Source organism: Orycteropus afer, unplaced genomic scaffold (genome assembly GCF_000298275.1).
Source record: "Orycteropus afer afer isolate SDZICR_OR568_19922 unplaced genomic scaffold, OryAfe1.0 scaffold00123, whole genome shotgun sequence".
Lineage (NCBI taxonomy): Eukaryota > Metazoa > Chordata > Mammalia > Tubulidentata > Orycteropodidae > Orycteropus > Orycteropus afer.
The window spans coordinates 3,995,147-4,014,087 of record NW_006921710.1 but is presented as its reverse complement, the minus strand read 5'-3'; the positions used below and the strand labels follow the sequence as shown (position 1 = coordinate 4,014,087).

At 38.9% G+C, this 18,941-nt stretch overlaps 1 protein-coding gene across 1 annotated transcript in view; it reads right to left on the bottom strand.

Annotated features, from left to right (window-relative positions):
- Nucleotides 1–18,941, bottom strand: part of FNBP1 (formin binding protein 1) — a 207,839-nt gene that overhangs the window by 60,571 nt on the left and 128,327 nt on the right. Inside the window, exons 5-7 of the mRNA XM_042781451.1 lie at nucleotides 17,212–17,230; nucleotides 5,122–5,184; nucleotides 4,565–4,669 (exon numbers count right to left, since the gene is read on the bottom strand). Coding sequence (XP_042637385.1) covers nucleotides 4,565–4,669; nucleotides 5,122–5,184; nucleotides 17,212–17,230 — 187 coding nt within the window. The remainder of the gene's footprint in view (nucleotides 1–4,564; nucleotides 4,670–5,121; nucleotides 5,185–17,211; nucleotides 17,231–18,941) is intronic.

The following is an 18,941-nucleotide window of genomic DNA, read 5'->3' as shown; positions in this document are numbered from 1 at the left end:
CACTTATATAAAAAGATAAGAAAATGGAAATGTATAGGGACTAAAGTTTATTTGTAGTCACCAGGGGCAGGAGGAAGGGGAAAAAGGGGTTTAACAGTGATGGAAACACTGTATGGATTAAGGGTTGGGTTGCACAGTTGATTACTGTAACTGCTGTCAATAAGTTATACACCTATAAAAAGTTGAATTGGTGAAAGTTATGCGATAGATGTATTTATAATGACCAAAAAGAAAAAAAAAAAAAAAAATTAGCTGCTGAGGCTACTTATGCACAACCAACCACCTCATGGGATTTGGTTCCTTGGTTTGGAGGTTTAAGGTCATGGTTTAATGGGACATCCCAGTAAATTGGCCTAATAATGTGTTCAGTGCTTCTGTTCTACTTTTCATTCTTGCATAATGCCTCGGGTCTTAAAAGCTTGTAAGCAGCCATCCAAAGCGTAACAATTGTCTCTATTCACTTGGAGCAACAGAGGAAGAGAGTCAGTAATAAGAGATGGATACAGAATGTGTGGCTAATTGCCTCCATGAACAACTGTCTCCTTTGTCATAAGACCAGAACAACTGGATGGTGCCCACCTAGTATTATTGAACATTTTGATCAAAGATTCCACAGAAGAATCCTGATCAAAAGGGAGAAAATACAGAACAGAATTCCAAATTCTCATGGACTAGACAGTCTAGAGTTATGGTGGGTGGAAGAATCCCTGGAACTACTGCCCTGAGATAATCTTTAAACTTTAATCCAAAAAATGTCCCCTGAAGTCTTCTTAGTACCGAACAAGTTTCACTTAACTAGTAAAAATGTCTGCCTTGAACACTATGCTCTTTTAACAACTATTTATATGGGATCAAAGTGACTACAGTAACTCAAAAGATTAGATAGGAATTTTAGGGGGCAGTGAATTTATGTTAATGAGGGAGGAACCACTCAGAAAAGGAGGCTGAGAACGGCTGTACATCTCAAAGAATGTCATCAATGCCACTAAACCGTACAAGAAACTGTTGAATTGGTGTATACTTTGCTGTGGGGCACAGCCTCAACAACAACAACAAAATAAATAAAATTTAGAGAGAAAAAAAAGGCCTAGATTTGCCTTTGGATTCAGCAATTGCCCTTCTGATAACTTATTTACCTTCAATCTGACCTGAGGGAGGAAAATAAAGAAAACGTCATCCTGAAAAGTTTTAAGCCATAAATTTACCCGCAAGCACAGCTGGGTCAGAACTCACACAAGTATGTGTGGCCTACAAACCCCAAGCCTGAAATTTTGAGATTGATGCAGTCCTCACTTTGTGTACCCCAAGGAATGCCTGCTTCCTAGAAAGCCCACTTTACACCAAGGCTGCAAAGAATCATCACGGACAAAACTCCAGTAATTCATAATCATATACAGTGTATTTCATATTTCAAAATGTTTTTCTACTGTGATTTATGCATTCTTATGTGAATGAAAAGCAGAAGAGTAATGCTGATATAACACAGAAGTCTTGTTGGTCTATTTAGAAGTTTTCATAGCACGTTAATGTTTAGGAGCAAGCAAGCAAGTAGTTAAGACCAAACCTTAGCAATTTCATGAAGTTCTGAAGAAAAAAGCCAAAAATCTATAGAATTGCAAGTAGAAGCTGCTTTAGTGGCTTCAAGAAGTGCTACAACTTCCATTATATTGGGTTATCTGGTGAAGCTGGAAGTACAAATGTAAAAATTGGGAAGGTACTTTCTCCTGTGTTAAAACAACGCGTAAGTGCAGAAAGCAACACTCTGGATTAGATTTTCAGTTTGGATGAAAGCAGTCTCTATTAGAAGTAAATGCTCTCAAACAGAGGTCCTGGGCAGAGAGGGAGAAAAAAACATGTAGAACAAAATTCAAAATTATAAGAAAGACCAGGTTTACTGGTCCAATAGAGACTGGTGGAACCCTTGAGACTACGGCCCTCAGGCACCCCTCAAGCCTAGAACTGAACACACTCTTGGCAATGTCAGCCAAAAAACAGACAGGCCTATAAAGTGAATAACAACACCAGGGAGGAATGTGCTCCTCAGTACAATCAACCATACGAGACCCAAAGGGCAGCATTTGCCCCCAGAAAAAGGATCAGGGGCCAGAATGGGCAGGAAAGAAGGATGGCCGGAGAGGGAAGGAAGTAAGAAGAGTGCTGTTATGTTGAGTGGTTTGCAACCAATGTCATGAATCAAAATGTGTATAAATTGTTGAACAGAAAACTAATTTGTTTTGTAAACTTTCACCCAAATTACAATAAAAAGTTCCAAAAGAAAATCCCAAATAGAAATAGAGTTTAGCAAGGTACGTGGCTCTATAAATACATTAGAAACCAAACCCACTGCCATTGAGTCGATTCCAATGCACAGAGACCCTTTAGGACAGAGTAGAACTGCGTCACAGGGTTTCCAAGGCAGTAAATCTTTACAGAGCAGACTGCCTCATCTGTCTCCCCAGAGCAACTGGTAGGTTTGAAACACTGACCTTTGGATTAGTAGCTAAATGCTTTAACCACTGCTGCACCAGAGCTCCTTATTAATAGATTATATGAATTACTAACATAATTACTATGTTATATTAATATATAAAGGTTAAAAATCTCTAATCTTGGAAAAAAATCAAGTCACAAAAATATTAATAAAGTATATAAAGGTGAAAAAGAGGCAAAGCGATAAATTACACTCTTTGGAGACACATATGTGGTAAAATTATAAAGAATAGAAGGAGATTATTAACACCAAATTCAGGACAGTTTACCTCTGGGATGGGGGTAAGGAAAGAGATTTCAAAGGCATCATTAAGATTTTCTTTCTTGGTCATTATGATTCCTAGGCCTGAAGGGTCATATGAAAGGAACAGTGACCAGAATTCAGTCAGAGCTGCAGGAAAGAACCCAGTCCAAGTAGACCTTAGGTAGAGGGGTGCAGCCACTGCCAAACTTTGGCCCAGCAGGAAAGGAGCCTGGGAAAAAAAATACCTAGCTTCTTCCTGTTTCACCATGCAATCTCTTCTCACCCTGTCCTGAAGGCACAGAGCACAGAACCTACTGATACAGACCACATAGGTCACTTCCTGAAGCAAAGAGCTGGGTGCAAAAACATGGGGGAAAAAAAAAATTTCTTTCTTAAGACAAGGTGTGGATTAAGTAGGTGTTCCTTTTGTTATTATTCTTTACACTGTACATACATGGCACACATACTCTTATTTCCTTTTTTTTTTTTTTTTTTTTAAGAAAAGGCTCTGGATGTTAAAATAGCAAGGCATTAATTAAAACAACTGCATGATTTGTGGGGTTTTTTTGGCAGAGTGCGGAACTGTTTGTATTTTCAGATATTTTTACAATGAGCTTTTATAATAAGAAAGGCCACAAAAGTAATTTATTATTTTTTTAATCTTTAAAGGAATAAAAAGCACTTCAATTCTACATTGAGGAAATCAAATATTTGATAAAGAATGCATACATATGTGCTTGGTATTTTTCTGAGGCACATACACTGATTGTTTTTTGAAAAATTCATGTTCGTCTTATTTATTTTAATTAAATACCATTTTAACTATACTGAGGGTTGGTTATATAATGGGAGTTTGTGTTGAATTAATGGTAATTTATGATAGCTTTATCAGCAAATTTATATAGTTTGTTAAATATCCCCACTCAAAATCAAATTTGATATTGAGAATATGCATTTTGACATATCAGATAATTTTAGAGGAAGGTACATAAGCTATACCTAGTCTTACAGCAAGGAATTTGGCAGAACTGGGTAAATAACTAATTTACACTATTTCCCAACTGAACTTCATCTCCAACAAATCTGGCAAAAGTGAAAGAAATCTATGAACACACAGGGCTTTCCCCATGTAAAGGCTGGGAAGGCCAAAATAGCCCTGGGCAGGAACCAATGAATACTGGTACTTTAACAGCTTAATTTTGTTTACACTGTATTGATGACTTTTATAAAAAGAAAATTCAGCTTCTAGGGAAAAAACAAAACAAAACATGTATTTAGCCACAAGAAGCTAGAGTACAAGCTTTATAATACCACTAATGGGCAATACAAGGCCACTTAGAGTAAAGCTTCTGTGAGGCCTTAAAAATGCAAGCCTTCAACTCCCACCTGGCTGTTAGCAATCTGAATGAACCATTAGAAGTGAGGCAAGCAGACTCATCATTTTAAGGGGCAGTATCATAAGCACCCAACCTCTTCCAGATGGTGAGGAGCAGTTGCTCCAGATTTCAAGAAGTGGATTTTCTCTTTGAAAAGCCATTAGAAAGAGCCTCAACCTCCAGAAACCACCCTCCTAGGATATATTCATGGTCTCAGTCTCCATGTCATCTAATCCCAGTAACTAAACAACATAAACTCCTCAAATGGATAATAACACTGAAGATTCCTTCTCCAGAAGACTGTAGCGGCTGACTCCCATGACTGTTGACACAAAATGAAAAAGATCACAAGTTGCTTGCCCTTTTTTTGTGGCTACCTCAGAAAGGAGAACTTGGGGACCTGTGACGAACATTACAAAGGGAAATGAAACCAAGACTTTCACTTTTGCCTTACCTTTTCAACATCAGCTTTCGTAACATTGATGTCAGCGTCCATCTTCTCAAAATACTGCTGCGCTCGGTCAGCCTCTCTGCAATCCCGCTCAAATCGTCTTTTACTCTAAATGCCAGGGAAAATGGTGGTGAGGAAAGTGATGAGTTATAAAAGCAAGGGATACATATGAGGAGATACCATTTTATTTAAATTCAAAAATGAGCATCATTCTCTGAACTGATTTGCTATGTCACAATTTTAGGCAGTTATTTAAAAACCTGCATTTATTTTCATCTCAACAGTCTAAATCTTTGTTCTTTCCATATGACTTTTAGAAAAATACTTGAGCTCTTTTGGCTTGTAAACATTTTACTTTAGATAATGACTTTTGAAACAAAATTATATTAAATTCAATTTAGAAAAAAATCTTTAACGACATTTCTTTCTTCAGTGTGTGGTGTTTGTTTTTATTTGATTTATTTTTGGTTGTTTTTAATGTATTGACTAATTTAAGCTTGAATGAAATTCAAGTTCGAAGGTTCTACAAAGATTTCTGAAATGGTTTGCTTTTCACTTACAGATTCAAGTTGCTTCCAGCAAGTCTCTATGTGCTGCTGTGCCTTACGTCCATCATGAAAATGCTGGAAGAGAGAAAACATGTCTGTGATTCTCACATTCATGCGTTGTTGTTGTTATGTGCCGTTGAGTTGCCCTCGACTCATAGTGACCCCTCCTTGGGTTTCCGAGGCAGTATCACTACAGAAGTAGGATTGCCCAACCTTCCTTCCGAGGAGTAGCTGGTGGGTTTGAACCGCCAGCCTTCTAGTTAGCAGTCAAGCACGTTAGGCACTACGCTACCAGAGCTCCTCATATTCATGCATAAGAAAAAAATTTTTTTCACTCACTTAAATGTTTAAATATTGAATGTCTACTATGTGTACTCCAAAGAAATGTAAGAGTTAAAAAATAAAATGGAAATGAAACAAAGAGTAGTCACAGGGTTCCCTTTAAAATTTGATAAAATATTGAATTCTACAACTTATGTAACACCAACTTGTGAAAACTACTCAACCCACTGTGATGGAGTCAATTCCAACTCAAAGGGACCCCCACTGGGTTTCCAATGCTGTAAATCTTAAAGGAAGTAGATTGTATCATCTTCCTCCCATGGAGCAGCTAGTGGGTTTGAACCACAGACCTTCCGGTAAGCAGGCAAAAGCCTGACACACTCCACCACCAGAGCTCTTTAATGGGTTAGCAGGTTTTTACTATTGTCTTAAATGTGAAGTGTCAGATAATGAGATAGTCAAGTGAGGAGCAGGTATACTAAAAGCCATTCAATTGTACACTTTACATGGTGAATCGTATGGTATATGAATTATATCTGAGTAAGGCTGTTTAAAAAAAAAAACAGTTACAGGGGTGTTTCTTATTAAGACAGCCATCAGTTGGATCTTTTTTTAAACAGCTTTACTCAGATACAATTCACTTATCATACAATTCACCCACGTAAAGTATATATTTGAATGGTTTTTAGTATACCTACCTCTCACTTATCAACTATCTCATTATCTGCTATTTTGCCATTTACAATATTAAAAAAATCTACTAATCAAGTATTTAGTGCATTAACAACATATGTCTGTCAGTAATGAAAGCCAGGGTGTGAGATTAGAGCAATAATGCTGGCTGTGATGGTTACGGTTATGCATCAAGTTGTCTGGGCCATGATTCTCAGTGGTTTGGCAGTTACTTAATGATGTAATTTGGCAGTTAGGTAATGAAGAAATTTGACAGTTACGTAATAATGCAGTCATCTTCCATTTTGTTATCTGATGTGGTCCTCCTCCATTTCTGCATAACTGATTTTCATATACATACCCACTGCTGTGGAGTCGGATCCAACTCATAGCGACCCCTCCTTGGGTTTCTAAGGCAGTATCACCACAGAAGTAGATTGCCCAACCTTCCTTCCGAGGAGTGGCTGGTGGGTTTGAACCGTCAGCCTTCTGGTTAGCAGTCAAATGCCTTAGGCACTACACCACCAAAACTCCTGATTTTCATATAATGACTGGTTTTTGAAATCTAACCATGTCGATAAATGAGGAGTGTGCTCACAGAGTTATGCAACCAGCATTACAATCAGTTTTGGAACATCTTACTCACCCCAAAAAGCCTTAGCCTTCACCGTTCAATCACCCCATTTTCCTATGAATCTACTTTTTGTCTTCATAGATTTATGTATTCTGGACATTTCATGTAAATGGAATTGACCAATCTGTGTGGTCTTTTGCGACTGGCTTCTTTTCACCAAACACTTCAAGGTTCACCTGTTGCTGCATGTACCAGTACTCCATTCCTTTTTACTGCCAACCATTCCATTGCATGTTTATACCATGCTTCCATTCATTATTCGATTTAGGAATACCCAGTTTTTTACTACAAACGTTCATATAAAGGTTTTGTGTGGATGGATGTTTTCATTACTTAGATCTCTTTTTAAGGTAAATTCACCTCCCTGCTACCTGCAAAGGACCTGAAGCAGGCACAAGCCTGTGCTAAGCAACAAAGATACAAGTGGGGCTGGACCAAGGTGAGCATCAAGGGAAACATTAGGAAACAAGGTGAGAGAAGAAAGAAGGTGATTGTGGGCGTGTAGAGGCTTTTTTATGTGAATGAGCTGAGGACCTCCAGTAAAGTGCCATGTGGAGGACTCCAGGCAGGAGGCTATTGTAACAACCTCGTGGATGAAAATGACTTGGGCCAGCAGTGCGAAGGGGTCAGATTCTGGATATATTCTCATCATTTGAACACCAGGATTTGCTAGTGGATGGGGTCAGATGTGAGATAGTGAGATGTCCATGGTGACTCAAAGGCTATTAGTGTGAACTTCAGAAGGAGAGGTGAGAGTGAGAAAACGATCTGAGAATGGGAAATCAGCTGCTTAGGTCTGGAAGTGTCAAGGTTGCTATTTCTATGGTACTTCAGTGTCACCCTCCCCAAAGTGGAGAACCTAACAGGCAGTCAGATATATAAGCCTGAGTTTGGGGAAGGACACAGTATAAAAGCATATTCTGTCATCATCATAAAAAATGGGTAAAGCCATGAGATTAGATAAGATCACCACGAGAGATGAAGATATTAAGGGAGGACCTGCTAAAACACAGAGAAATATTAAGAAAACAGTGTCTCTTCTTAGGGAACGGAAGTCATCAGTGTTTCCTAAATCCTTTAATATTCTTCAAGTCTGTGGCAATTAACAAACGTGCTGGATGTTTTCCATATCCATTCTCCACCCTGTTCTGTGTCCCAAGAGACTCATCTGTAGTGGTCACATGGCTGGTATCCCAACAATGGTCCCTCTTGCCTCTGGCTCTGATCAGATTTGCCACGAAGAAGTTTTGGCCTATCAGAGGGCAGAAATTTACACCCGTGGCATCCCCTGGCTAAATGCCACAATTGACTCTCCATAGAAGGCCACAGCTCTGGTCAGGCAGCCTTGTCCACACAGCTAAACACAAGTCCCTATAAATACCCCCCAGGCCTTCCCTCTGAGTCTTAACAGCCCCAGGGCACTGTGGGGCACTGCACCATCCCTTACTGCTCTCACTGAATGAATCCTACTCACAACATCATAAATGCTCCTTTAAATAAAGGGCTTTCCTTCAATCACTCAGTTGGAAGGAGGTGTCTGATTTCTGCCTGAGTAGGTAAGCATTGGTGGTGGGGTGTACTATGGGGGGGGCGAGGTTCGAGGGCGGTGAAATAATGACCAAGATGAAGAGTACAATTTCAGAGCTTTTTATTTTACCTAGTCAGAACCCATGATTCAGCTAAGTTACCAACGATAGCTGACTACTGGGGTGGGAAGGAAAGGAGGGAGGAGACGAAATCAGATTTTTTTAAAGCACAGTATTCCTTTTAAGGGGATGTTTTCTCGCCTCTCCTTTAAGGTCAGGTTTCACTCTGCTTTAAGCACCTCTTTGCAGCAAGTTTTATCCATTTGACTTTTTTTTCTTTCTTTCTGGTCTCTAGAAACCCAAGAGGAGCCACTTGGGGCCTCATTTTTCAACTCTCATAATGGGACATAGGGATAAAACAGAGTCAAAGGCCAGGAATAAAAGGCAAGAAAGGATCAAGACTATGGAAGAAGTTGGAGTAGCACTGAGGGCAAGTTCGGAAAACAGACCCTGAATCTTGGCAGAAATACAAAACGCAAACAGGTTTACTACAAGTCATAAACACAGCTTTTAAAACATGAAAGTGAAGGCACAAGGAAAGCTGAGGGCAGAAGGGCAGGTTAGGGAGAATCCCAGACGAATGCTAACCTGTGTCCTTTCAGAGAGGCAACATAACCCACTGCCACGGAATCAGTTCTAACTCATAGCAACCCTTTAGGAACTGCCCCCATAGGATTTCAAAGGCTGTAATCTTTATGGAAGCAGACTGTCTCATCTTTCTCCTATGGAGTGGCTGGTGAGTTTGAAATGCCACCCTTTTGGTTAGCAGACAAGCACTTTAACCACTGTGCCATCAGAGCTCCTCTAGAGAAGCACAGTGGGTTCTCAACATCTTTGTCCTTTTCAGAAATGTGACATTCCATGTCAAGAGAACTATCTCCATTTTCCAAACAGGACAACAGTGCTCTGTCCTTTGTTGCCAAAAAGATAGCATAACTTCCCAGTTTTACTTTGAGATTCAAAGTTAGACACAAAAAAATAAAACGCCAGTACTGAATTCAGAGAACTGTGTTCTAAGTTTCGCTCTATCTCTACAACAACTCTAAATGTTTTAAGAAAATGAAAGCTCCCTTACAGCCTACAGCAATTAAAAAACAAAACAAAAACTCAGCTGCCGTTGAGTCGGATTCGACTTACAGCGACTCCTCCTTGGGTTTCCGAGGTGGTATCACTATGAAGTAGATTACTCAGTCTTCCTTCCAAGGAGTGGCTGGTGGGTTTGAACCGCCAGCCTTCTGGTTAGCAGTCAGATGCCTTAGGTACTACATCACCAGAGCTCCCGCCTACAGCAATTGTTGTTGTTGTTGTTGTTGTTATGCAATAGAGGGTGGAAAAGGAAATGTATAAAAGAGTACACACAGGTTGACAAGGCTTTATTATAAAAGGAGTCTTTCCTGAAAAACAATAGAAATGCACAGACAAATTTTAAAAGCCCTAGGGATGATTTTGATTGAATCCCATGCAGCAAATTCTCTTCTCACTCGTTAATTTAAATGTATAATAAATATGAATTTATTTTTAAAGCACACTGTGACTTTAATGGTGAACATTTTCCAAGGAAAGACTCCTGGGTCCCACCACCCCCTTCATTATTCCACAAATCTTGAAGACTAAAACAACTGGAAACTACACTTAAGATAGTAACGTTTCATGTGATATAAGAAAAAACTCTTGGTTGTGGTGATTGTCCTTCTAGTCTCCCACTGTATGTGTTTCTCCAAAAATGTATCAGGCTACAAACAAACAAACAAAATCTCTCTGTGCTGCGTGATCCCGCAGGAAATTAACGGATGGAACAAAGGGCCTGCTACTCGGTTTGTGTTACTTTATGACCCGAATAGCCACGGTCATGTCTAACCAGTTCTTTTTTTAACGGGAAATAATTTTAACATTATATATTATATTTATAATATATAAAAAATAGTCCCTTTTTTAACGGGAAAATCTATTTTAACAGTTACAAAGTTAAATAAATAACTAGCTTGCCAGATGTATTTGTTGTTTATTAACAAACAATGGTGAAACATTTCTTCTCTGGACAGTGAGCAAGTGTGTATCTAAAAAGTGTGCCTCCAAGTTTTAAATAAAGAGGGATTGTTCTCTGGAAGAAGATAATAAGCACTTCTTTTGGAGCCATGGAGTGAAGTCATCTCATTGCTTTTCTCCTATCAGAGAAGAGACAGGAAATGCCATCTCTGGAGACCCAGAGAATATGCCTTACTTTCTCCCGTAATGAGATGCTTTTAGTCCCTTTTAAAACATAATAGACTCAAAAATGCCTGATGGTATCTGGGGGTGATGGTTAAACCTACTTATTTTCATTTCAACTTTTAGTTGAATCTTAGTCTGTACAAATGGAAGTATTTTTCAAAAAAAATTTTACTTTGAAATTTCCCAGTGGTCAGAGGTAAGATAAAAATCACACACACACACATACCCAAAAAAAAAAAAAAAAAACCCTAATGTAGGTATGTATTAACTTAAAGGAAAGTTACAAGAGAAAGCTTCCAAAAAAAACTTTGCTGCACCACTAGAAATCATACTTAGGCTGAGGAGACAGACTGTGGGAATGTTTATTATTCACTGTCTATAATTTGGTACAACCAACGCTCATTTTTATTATATGTATATATTTAAACCATTAGGTCAAAACCACATAATAAAGTAAAATGTGGCATTGATGTGAGAACAGTCACTTAAAAAAAAAAAAAGGCAGCAAAAAATACAAAAATACAAGAATAAGCACTGAACTGAGAACAGTCTACCATCTGGGATTTTAAGTAAACTCAGATTCCACAGCTGAAAACAAAGAAACATGCAGACTTGTAAAGGGCAAAGTAAAACAGGGCTCCCAGAAAACATGTTCTGAGACAAATGCCATAATTTCTTCAAAACCAATGTAAACAGTGTAGTCAGTTTCAACACTAGCAGCTTCTAAGCCTGACTCTGGATGCCCAGATTTAAATTTAACTATAAATCTTTATGGTACAGATATTTACATGGGCCATGTGGCAAAGTCCTGAGTCACCTTCAGTCCTGCTCAAGTGAGCATTCCTCATCCTCTCTTAAGTTCCAAACCATATTAAGAAACATTACTGAAAGGAGTCCAATTTTCTCAACATCATTTATGATAAAAATCCTCCGCATTGAACTTGTTTAACATTTCCTAAGATGCCTACCTCCTGGCGTCATACTCAGTTCTTTAACTTCGCCCCAAAACTGGCCATCTGGCCCTGGGCCCTGGTCACACATGGGCCCTGGTTAGGCCTAAGCAGCGTGCAAGGCCAACTGCCCTTCACTTTCACTCTGGGCGCCTCTCTTCCCCAGCGTTCCTCTGTTCCTCTCACTCTGACTTTGCTACGCAGAATTCTCCACATCAGCAGCATACCTAGACCTTAGTAGTGTTCTCCTGTTCTTCAAAATAAATTCTCCCTTCACATTCCTTAAAATTCTAATTCCTCTGATGATCATCAGTATTGGGGAACAAATGTTTGAGGTCCCTCATTTGATCTTCTCCAAGAGTATAAAATTATTACTTCCAAACCCTAAGACGGAGAATCTCCACTAATAAGGCTTTCAGGTAGAGTGCCAGGTTGCAGGGTGAAACACTTCTGGAACAGTAATCTTTCCCTGGGCTGAAAGGTCTTATGTCTAACTTAATCATTTATTCAACAAATGTTAACGACATGTCCACCATGTACAAGGTGCTGCTCTAGCAACGAGAACAGCAGCATGAACAGGGAGATGGATGATGAGGCTTTTGTACAGTCCCCCAGCGGAGACAAGATGGAGTGAAATGGGAGTGAGGAGTGTTTGTATCGAGGGCATTTACTGAAGGCAGAGCCAACAGGACCCGATAGCAGAGAGAAGATGGCGTGAAAGGGAAAAGCGAAGCACTGGACAACTCCATGAAAAGAGACGCCATTTACTAACAACTGGAAGACGTGCAGGTGGAAGTGGGGGACTGGAAATGGGCTTGGGGGATCAAAAGTTTGTTTCTGCATGTGTTAAGAGGACCACTGCATTGCACAAGTCTTTGCGGGACTGGGTGGGCATCACATTGTTGCTGGGCTCCATGGGCCTCCGCTGACAACAGTGCCAAGGGGTGACGCTGCATCAGGCTCTAAGAGGAGACAGCAAACAAGGAACTGGGTACAGGAGAGTCAAGCGAGATACAAAACATCAGTCGAGTAATTCTCATAACTCTTAAGAGAAAAAGAAGGTATCATTCCAGTTTACAAGGGAGAAACACAAAACCCAAATATGTTACCCCATGAATGATGAAATAAAATTTCTTTGGTTCACCAGACCAATGGCTTTGTTGATGGTAAAACCATGGTGGTGAAAGGTCCCAAGCTTCATTAACAGAATGCCACTATCACATGTTCTTTCAAAACAAAGAAGACATAAAATACATCATTTAGAGATATATTAAATCAAGGGATATTTGTGTGAGTTGGAGAGGGGAAGTCTGAAACTATACCATAAATAAAATTTTTTTAAATAACTAATAGCAGTAACATAAAGACAATTTCTAATTCTTTGGCCTAGCTACTGTACAAGTGCAACCCAAGCAAAAGACCAACAACTAAAGGTAGAAGGGTGTCTTGCTTCTTGATTTCTTTTAATAAAGGTAATGATGTCAGGAGAGAATGCTATGAAAACTCTGTTCCTTTCAATAGTCAGTCTTGGTTTCATGTGTTTTCTTTCTACAGGTCCTGGTTTTTTATAACCGAGTATCCAGAGTTGAATCTCATGGGGACTGAATAGATCAGAAATGGATTTTTAATGAACTTGGTCAAGCACATAAAACTTTTTTGCTTTCCTTCGTGCTAAGTATTATCTATTTGCTGCAATCTCTTCTAAAAACACTTTCTAAACATACTGGAAGGAGCTCTGGTGGTGCAGTGGTTAAAACTTTCAGCTGCTAACCAAGTTTGGCAGTTCAAACCCATCAGGTACTCTGTGGGAGAAAGATGAGGCAGTCTGCTTCCATAAAGATTTATAGCCTTGAAAATCCTATGGGGCAACCCTATAACAATCAACTTGATGGCAATGGGTTTAAACATATTGGAGACAGTCCATGACACAGAATAGCCTTATAGGATTAAACCCCTTTGTACAGTCCATAAGTAGGACCTATCTAATACCTAATACTAAAAAGAATGTTATCACTTGTAATGCAGTATCAATTTTCAAATATTTTGGAAACCCTGGGGGAAAAAAAAACTGAAATGGTCAGTTCTAAGTGATAAGAGGTCTGTAGACATACTCTGAGGTTTATAAAAGTTTAAGGAGTCACTGAAGGTCCTGTGCAATGGCTTCCTCTAGAACTCTTCGGACAACTATTGCCAAAAAGTGATTCTGCTCCAGGCCAATATTTCATGAGTAATGAACCACATTTTCCACCTGCAGGAAGACGTTTTATTGGAAGTTCCAGCAAACATTGGCCAAAACCTCTTGGTTCCCTTTCTGGAGCTACAAACTGCCATCAAGTCCCTAGGTACAGTTAGTGGTGATCATTATGGATAACCCTCAACAGACTCAAAGGTTAGGGCTGAACCAAGCAATCTCTCCAAAATTCTTTAATAACCCGATTTCACACGCATCGCTAATAAGGACGTATTTGCTGTGGTTGTGGAGAAATATCAACTCTAAATTAGCCACTTCACACACTGGCCAATTCACATCCAAGTCAATAATTTCAGTGACATTTGGGAGTCTCATCTATAATTCTGTTAAACACTATCAATTTTAGAATGATCAGAGCTTAATCAAGAACCATAAATCATGTATGCTTTACCATGTCTGCTTGTTGTTGTTGTTGTCATGTGCCGTCCAGTCGGCCCCGACTCATAGCAACCCCTCCTTGGGTTTCCGAGGCAGTATTACTACGGAAGTAGGATTGCCCAACCTTCCTTCCAAGGAGTGGCTGGTGGGTTTGAAGCGCCAGCCGTCTGGTTAGCAGGCAAGTGTCTTAGCCACTATGCTACCAGAGTCTGTTTAACCTCATATTATTCTCACTTCTGGGAATTTAACGTGGGGAAATAATCTCCCCCAAAAGGAAATAGCTATGAAAGTAAAAGGTTCACTGTGGTATTATTGATGTAAATAAATAAGTAAATAAAATGAAAAAGTGGAATAGCCTATAGCTCAATAAATAAATAGTTAAGTGAAATATAATAGGGTTAGAATAATATATAGGCACTATAAATTCTAATGATTAAAACTACACATTTTCATGTAGAAACATAGAAAATGTTTATAATATTAAATGGAGAATGAAGAAGAATACAAAATTGTATCTACAACAGGACTTATATGCTTAAATATTACACATACATCCATTTATAAATTACATCAAAAAGGAAAGTTGGGAATATGAGGACTTTGATTTATAAGGGATTATGAGATTTGTTTAGCATTTTAGTAACATTCTTTTAAAGTTGTTTTCATTTATATGAAAATAGCACCACCTCCCCAAAAAGGGGAAAAATAAAAGGAAAGAAATCGAAGTTCATTTTGTATGTCATCAGCTTAAGGAGATGATGAATACAGTATTCATGGTAAATTTGTAAAAATCCAGAAAATTCAGGCAAGTATAAAATATCCAGACTTTACTACATTAAAAGTAACTATGTTACCTTATAAGGAAACTCTTGATTTCTCGGTTATTTCTACTCACTATTACTACAGCCCAATACATGCCAGCCATTGGCACAGAGCTCAGCTTTGTTGACAATTTATGTTTTTAAATAAAAGGCAGAAGACAACTTAAAGGAATTATCATTTTATGTTTTTATTTATATTCCTCTCCCAAAGACTGATTACTGATTCCATTATCTCTAAAGAGAAGGGGAAAATCTCACCAAAAAGACAATTGCCTTAAGTGGAACCCATTATGCGCAGAAATTAAGCCCTTCTCAACTCGGGCTTCTAGGAGTGTTCATGTTTCCTAAGGAGAAGTGATGCTAGCTCAGAAGCAGCAAGGAAGATTCTACACTATGTTCTGGGAGATGGCAAGTCAAGGTTCTCATTTTTGCTTTTGAAAATTTCATATATTTTTTTCAAAATAATCCTATAGTTTTATGGATTCGATAGATGAATTTCTAAGAGGCCAGTACCAAAATGAAGACAAAACCAAACTTATTGCCTTTAAGTTGGATCTGACTCAGCGACCCCTCCTTGGATTTCTAAGGCAATATCTTTACAGAAGTAGATTGCCCAATCTTCCTTCCTAGCAGCGGCTGGTGGGTTTGAACCGCCAACCTTCTGGTTAGCAGTCAAATGCCTTAGGTACTTTGCCACAAGAAAGGATATATAAATAGCACTTTATGCTCCTTCTAAGAGTTTGAGGGATTGCTCTGACCACTTAATTGCTTCCCCCCCACATAATATTTTCCATCTGCAGATGGTTGAATCTATGCATGGGGAAACCATGGATAGAAGGGAACACTGTATACTCCTATGTTACAACTGGAGATTTGAAGACTTAAAGATCAAGCAATGGACTCATTATCATGATATGGCCCAAAAGGCAAGAAGGCTATCACTCCCTCCCTCCCTCCCTCCCTCCCTCTACCTTGCTTTCTTCTACTTCCTTTCAAATTCACACAAAAAGGAAAGAAAGTCCATCTTTTGCAAAATGGGCTGTTTTTCGCTATGCAGGTACCTCTTAGAAATTCATCTATCCAAGCATAACAATATCCAAATGAAAATCAATTTTCTACCAGATTTTCAACTGAGCTTAGAAATATTTTCTATATGCAGTAATGAGATCCAGAAGGCATCCTGTGAGTTCTAAATGTACCTTTGGGCAGACAGGATTCTACCAAAGTACTAAATGGCCCAATGTGTATTATACTGATGGTTGAGAATGATACTTTATTACTACTAGTCAACAAAGAAAAATAGTAGCTAGGTCTAAACTTTAAAAGGCAGCTGATTTTCAATAATGTCTACAAATTCAACCTTTTTAGAAAGATCATTTTACATTCAGTGGACAACTATTGTTATTGTATATGGTCACAGGACACCTATACACACTCCAGTTTTCTGTAATAAACCTTGATCAAGAAGCTCTGGGGTAGAAATGAGATTTGTATTGTGAAATGGAATGACCATAATAAGAGCTTACAGATGCTCACATCAATATACTTACAATGCTTATATCAATATACTTGAACGCTGTACTAGGTGTTTGTACTTGCATTCTTGCCGTCCTCTGTACCATAGTTATGATCAACCCTCAGTTTACAGATTCAGAACTAGGAGCTCAGAGATGTTACTCAACCTGCCTAAGGTCACACAGCTGGTAGGGGTGCCAGAGTTCTGAGCCAGGTTTGTTTACTGGAAAGACTGTATCCTTTCCTCTTCTCACCCCACAACTTGGCAGGAAATTATAGCTCTGTAGACACAGTACTGATTTTGGCTCTCCCCCTCTTCCAAGAAAGATGTGAAGTGTATTGTCAGCCTTCTTTGTAGCACAGCAAAAAGGATTGGATTTGGCATCAGAAGACCTAGATTTGAGTTTCAGCTTCATTGTGTGCCCCTCTGACAGTAAACTTGGCCAGGAAAGGGAAATGAGAATTCTCCAGTTGTTTTGAGTCATACTTAAGAAAATTGGAGTGTTTATTAAGAAAAGTCAGAGTAGCCAAAAGCAAAAGCTCTAAAGGAGAGGTGTTGGTTAGCATAAGAGATCTCAAGTACTTCCTTTTCTAAAGCTAACTGCAGACGAAGATGTTTATAGGACTGATGAAACAAAAACACATATAAACACACTCTGCCCCAGAGGATGTCTGGGTGGAATGCCCATTCCACCAGCTGTGTGGCCAATGTCATCCAATCCCTGTGCTTCAGGTTCCTTATCTTGTATAAATTATCAGTCCCCATCCCAAAGGGACACTGGGCAGATAAACTGTAAAGTACCGGATACCGGCTATTAGAGCTACAAAAATAAACACTTTAGCGTAAACAGTATCTGATATTTTCAGAAAAATTTTAAAAATTACTGTGTACAAATACACAACAGAATGCCACATTATGTAGCCATTAAGGTAATGATGAATGTTATTTATCATTTATCATATATTATGATATTAACATATTATTGATATTAACATATCACTACACATATTATTTATCATATCAATGTCTACTATTGTCACAAATACACCTTTGTCTGTTGATATTCTTTCTACAATTTCCAGAGGTTTCACATTTTTTACTGTTTTATTTTAACGTAATTGCAAAATGCATCAAGAAAATATGGTGTCTGCAGCTCCTTCCAACCAAACAGCTGACTTAGAGCTGTGTGCTTATAATTTTCCTTAAAATAAAAAAGAATGCTACGTATTGCAATGTATTGCTTAATGTGTACATGTGTCACTATAATTTACTCCACAAACTACTATCTTTTCTAATAGAACAGATTTCAAAATGTAGGTATGACGGTTAAAAATCAAGTGATTATCAGTGAGTAAATGAAACCAAAGGACCCAACCATAAGAAGGCAGAGAGAAACACAAGGCTTCTCAACTAGTATGACCGTGTCTAACCGAGAACAAGCTGGGTCTAAGACTGCTTCTTTGCTTCTCAGTTACTTCTTTCACTTGAGAGCTCCACACCAGGCACTACTCCGAGTGCTTGGATACAACGGTGGATACACAAAACCCCTGCCCTCATGGAGCTTACACTCTAGTGTGGATGAAAGGCAAACGAACAAACAAATACACAAAATGTTAGATGCTGACAAATACTACAGAAAATAAGTAAAGCGAGGAGGAGATGTAGGGAGGGACTTGCAATTTTAAATAACGTGGACAGAAAAGAGCTGAATGAGAAGGGAACATTCTTGAGAAAGCAGTCAGGGAGAGAGTTCTGCAGATATGTGGGGAAAGCTTTCCAGAGAAAGAAAAGACAGTACAAAGGCCCTGAGGCAGGACCCTACCAAACCTGGCTGAGGAGCACCAAGGAGGCCATGTGGTTGGAGGTGAAGAAGTCAGACAGGCAGACAAGGCAAAATTATGAGTTTCACATTTCATGACTCACTCCAGAAATAGAATTCACATTTTGTACTAAGGTAAATGTACAGACCTTTTGTTTAGGGAGTTGGCTGAAACTATATGGGTGGAGGAAGGTCAGTCAAAAGACACATATCATTGACCAAAGTAACAAACAGGAAGAAAGTATAAATTTTTGCAAGGCCGAAGGAAGTTCAGGAACCAGGGAAGAAGTCTAACAATGTTCAGATTTATTTTATTTACTTTATGATGCTATTGGATATTTTTGCTTTATTCTGAATCTACCTCCTTCCTTTCCAGTATGTAAAAGGTTTTTAGTGAATGGTCTAGCAGGGGCTGTCATCTAATTTGGGGCTCCAGTGCAAGGTTTCTTGATGGGCCAGGTAATTCTTTGATGTGGGGGCTGTCCCATGCATTGTGAGATGTTTAGCAGCACCTCTGACCGCTACCGATTAGATGTCAGTAGCAGACCCTCCCCCTGAGTTGTGACAACCCAAAATGTCTGTCTGCCAAATGTTGAAGCAGGGGTACGAAGAATAAACAAAGTGCACTCAGTTGAGAACCACTGCTCTGATGTGAAAACATAAAAATTCTTTATCTCATTTTATTAACACATTGGTTTGTGTTGGTTTGTTT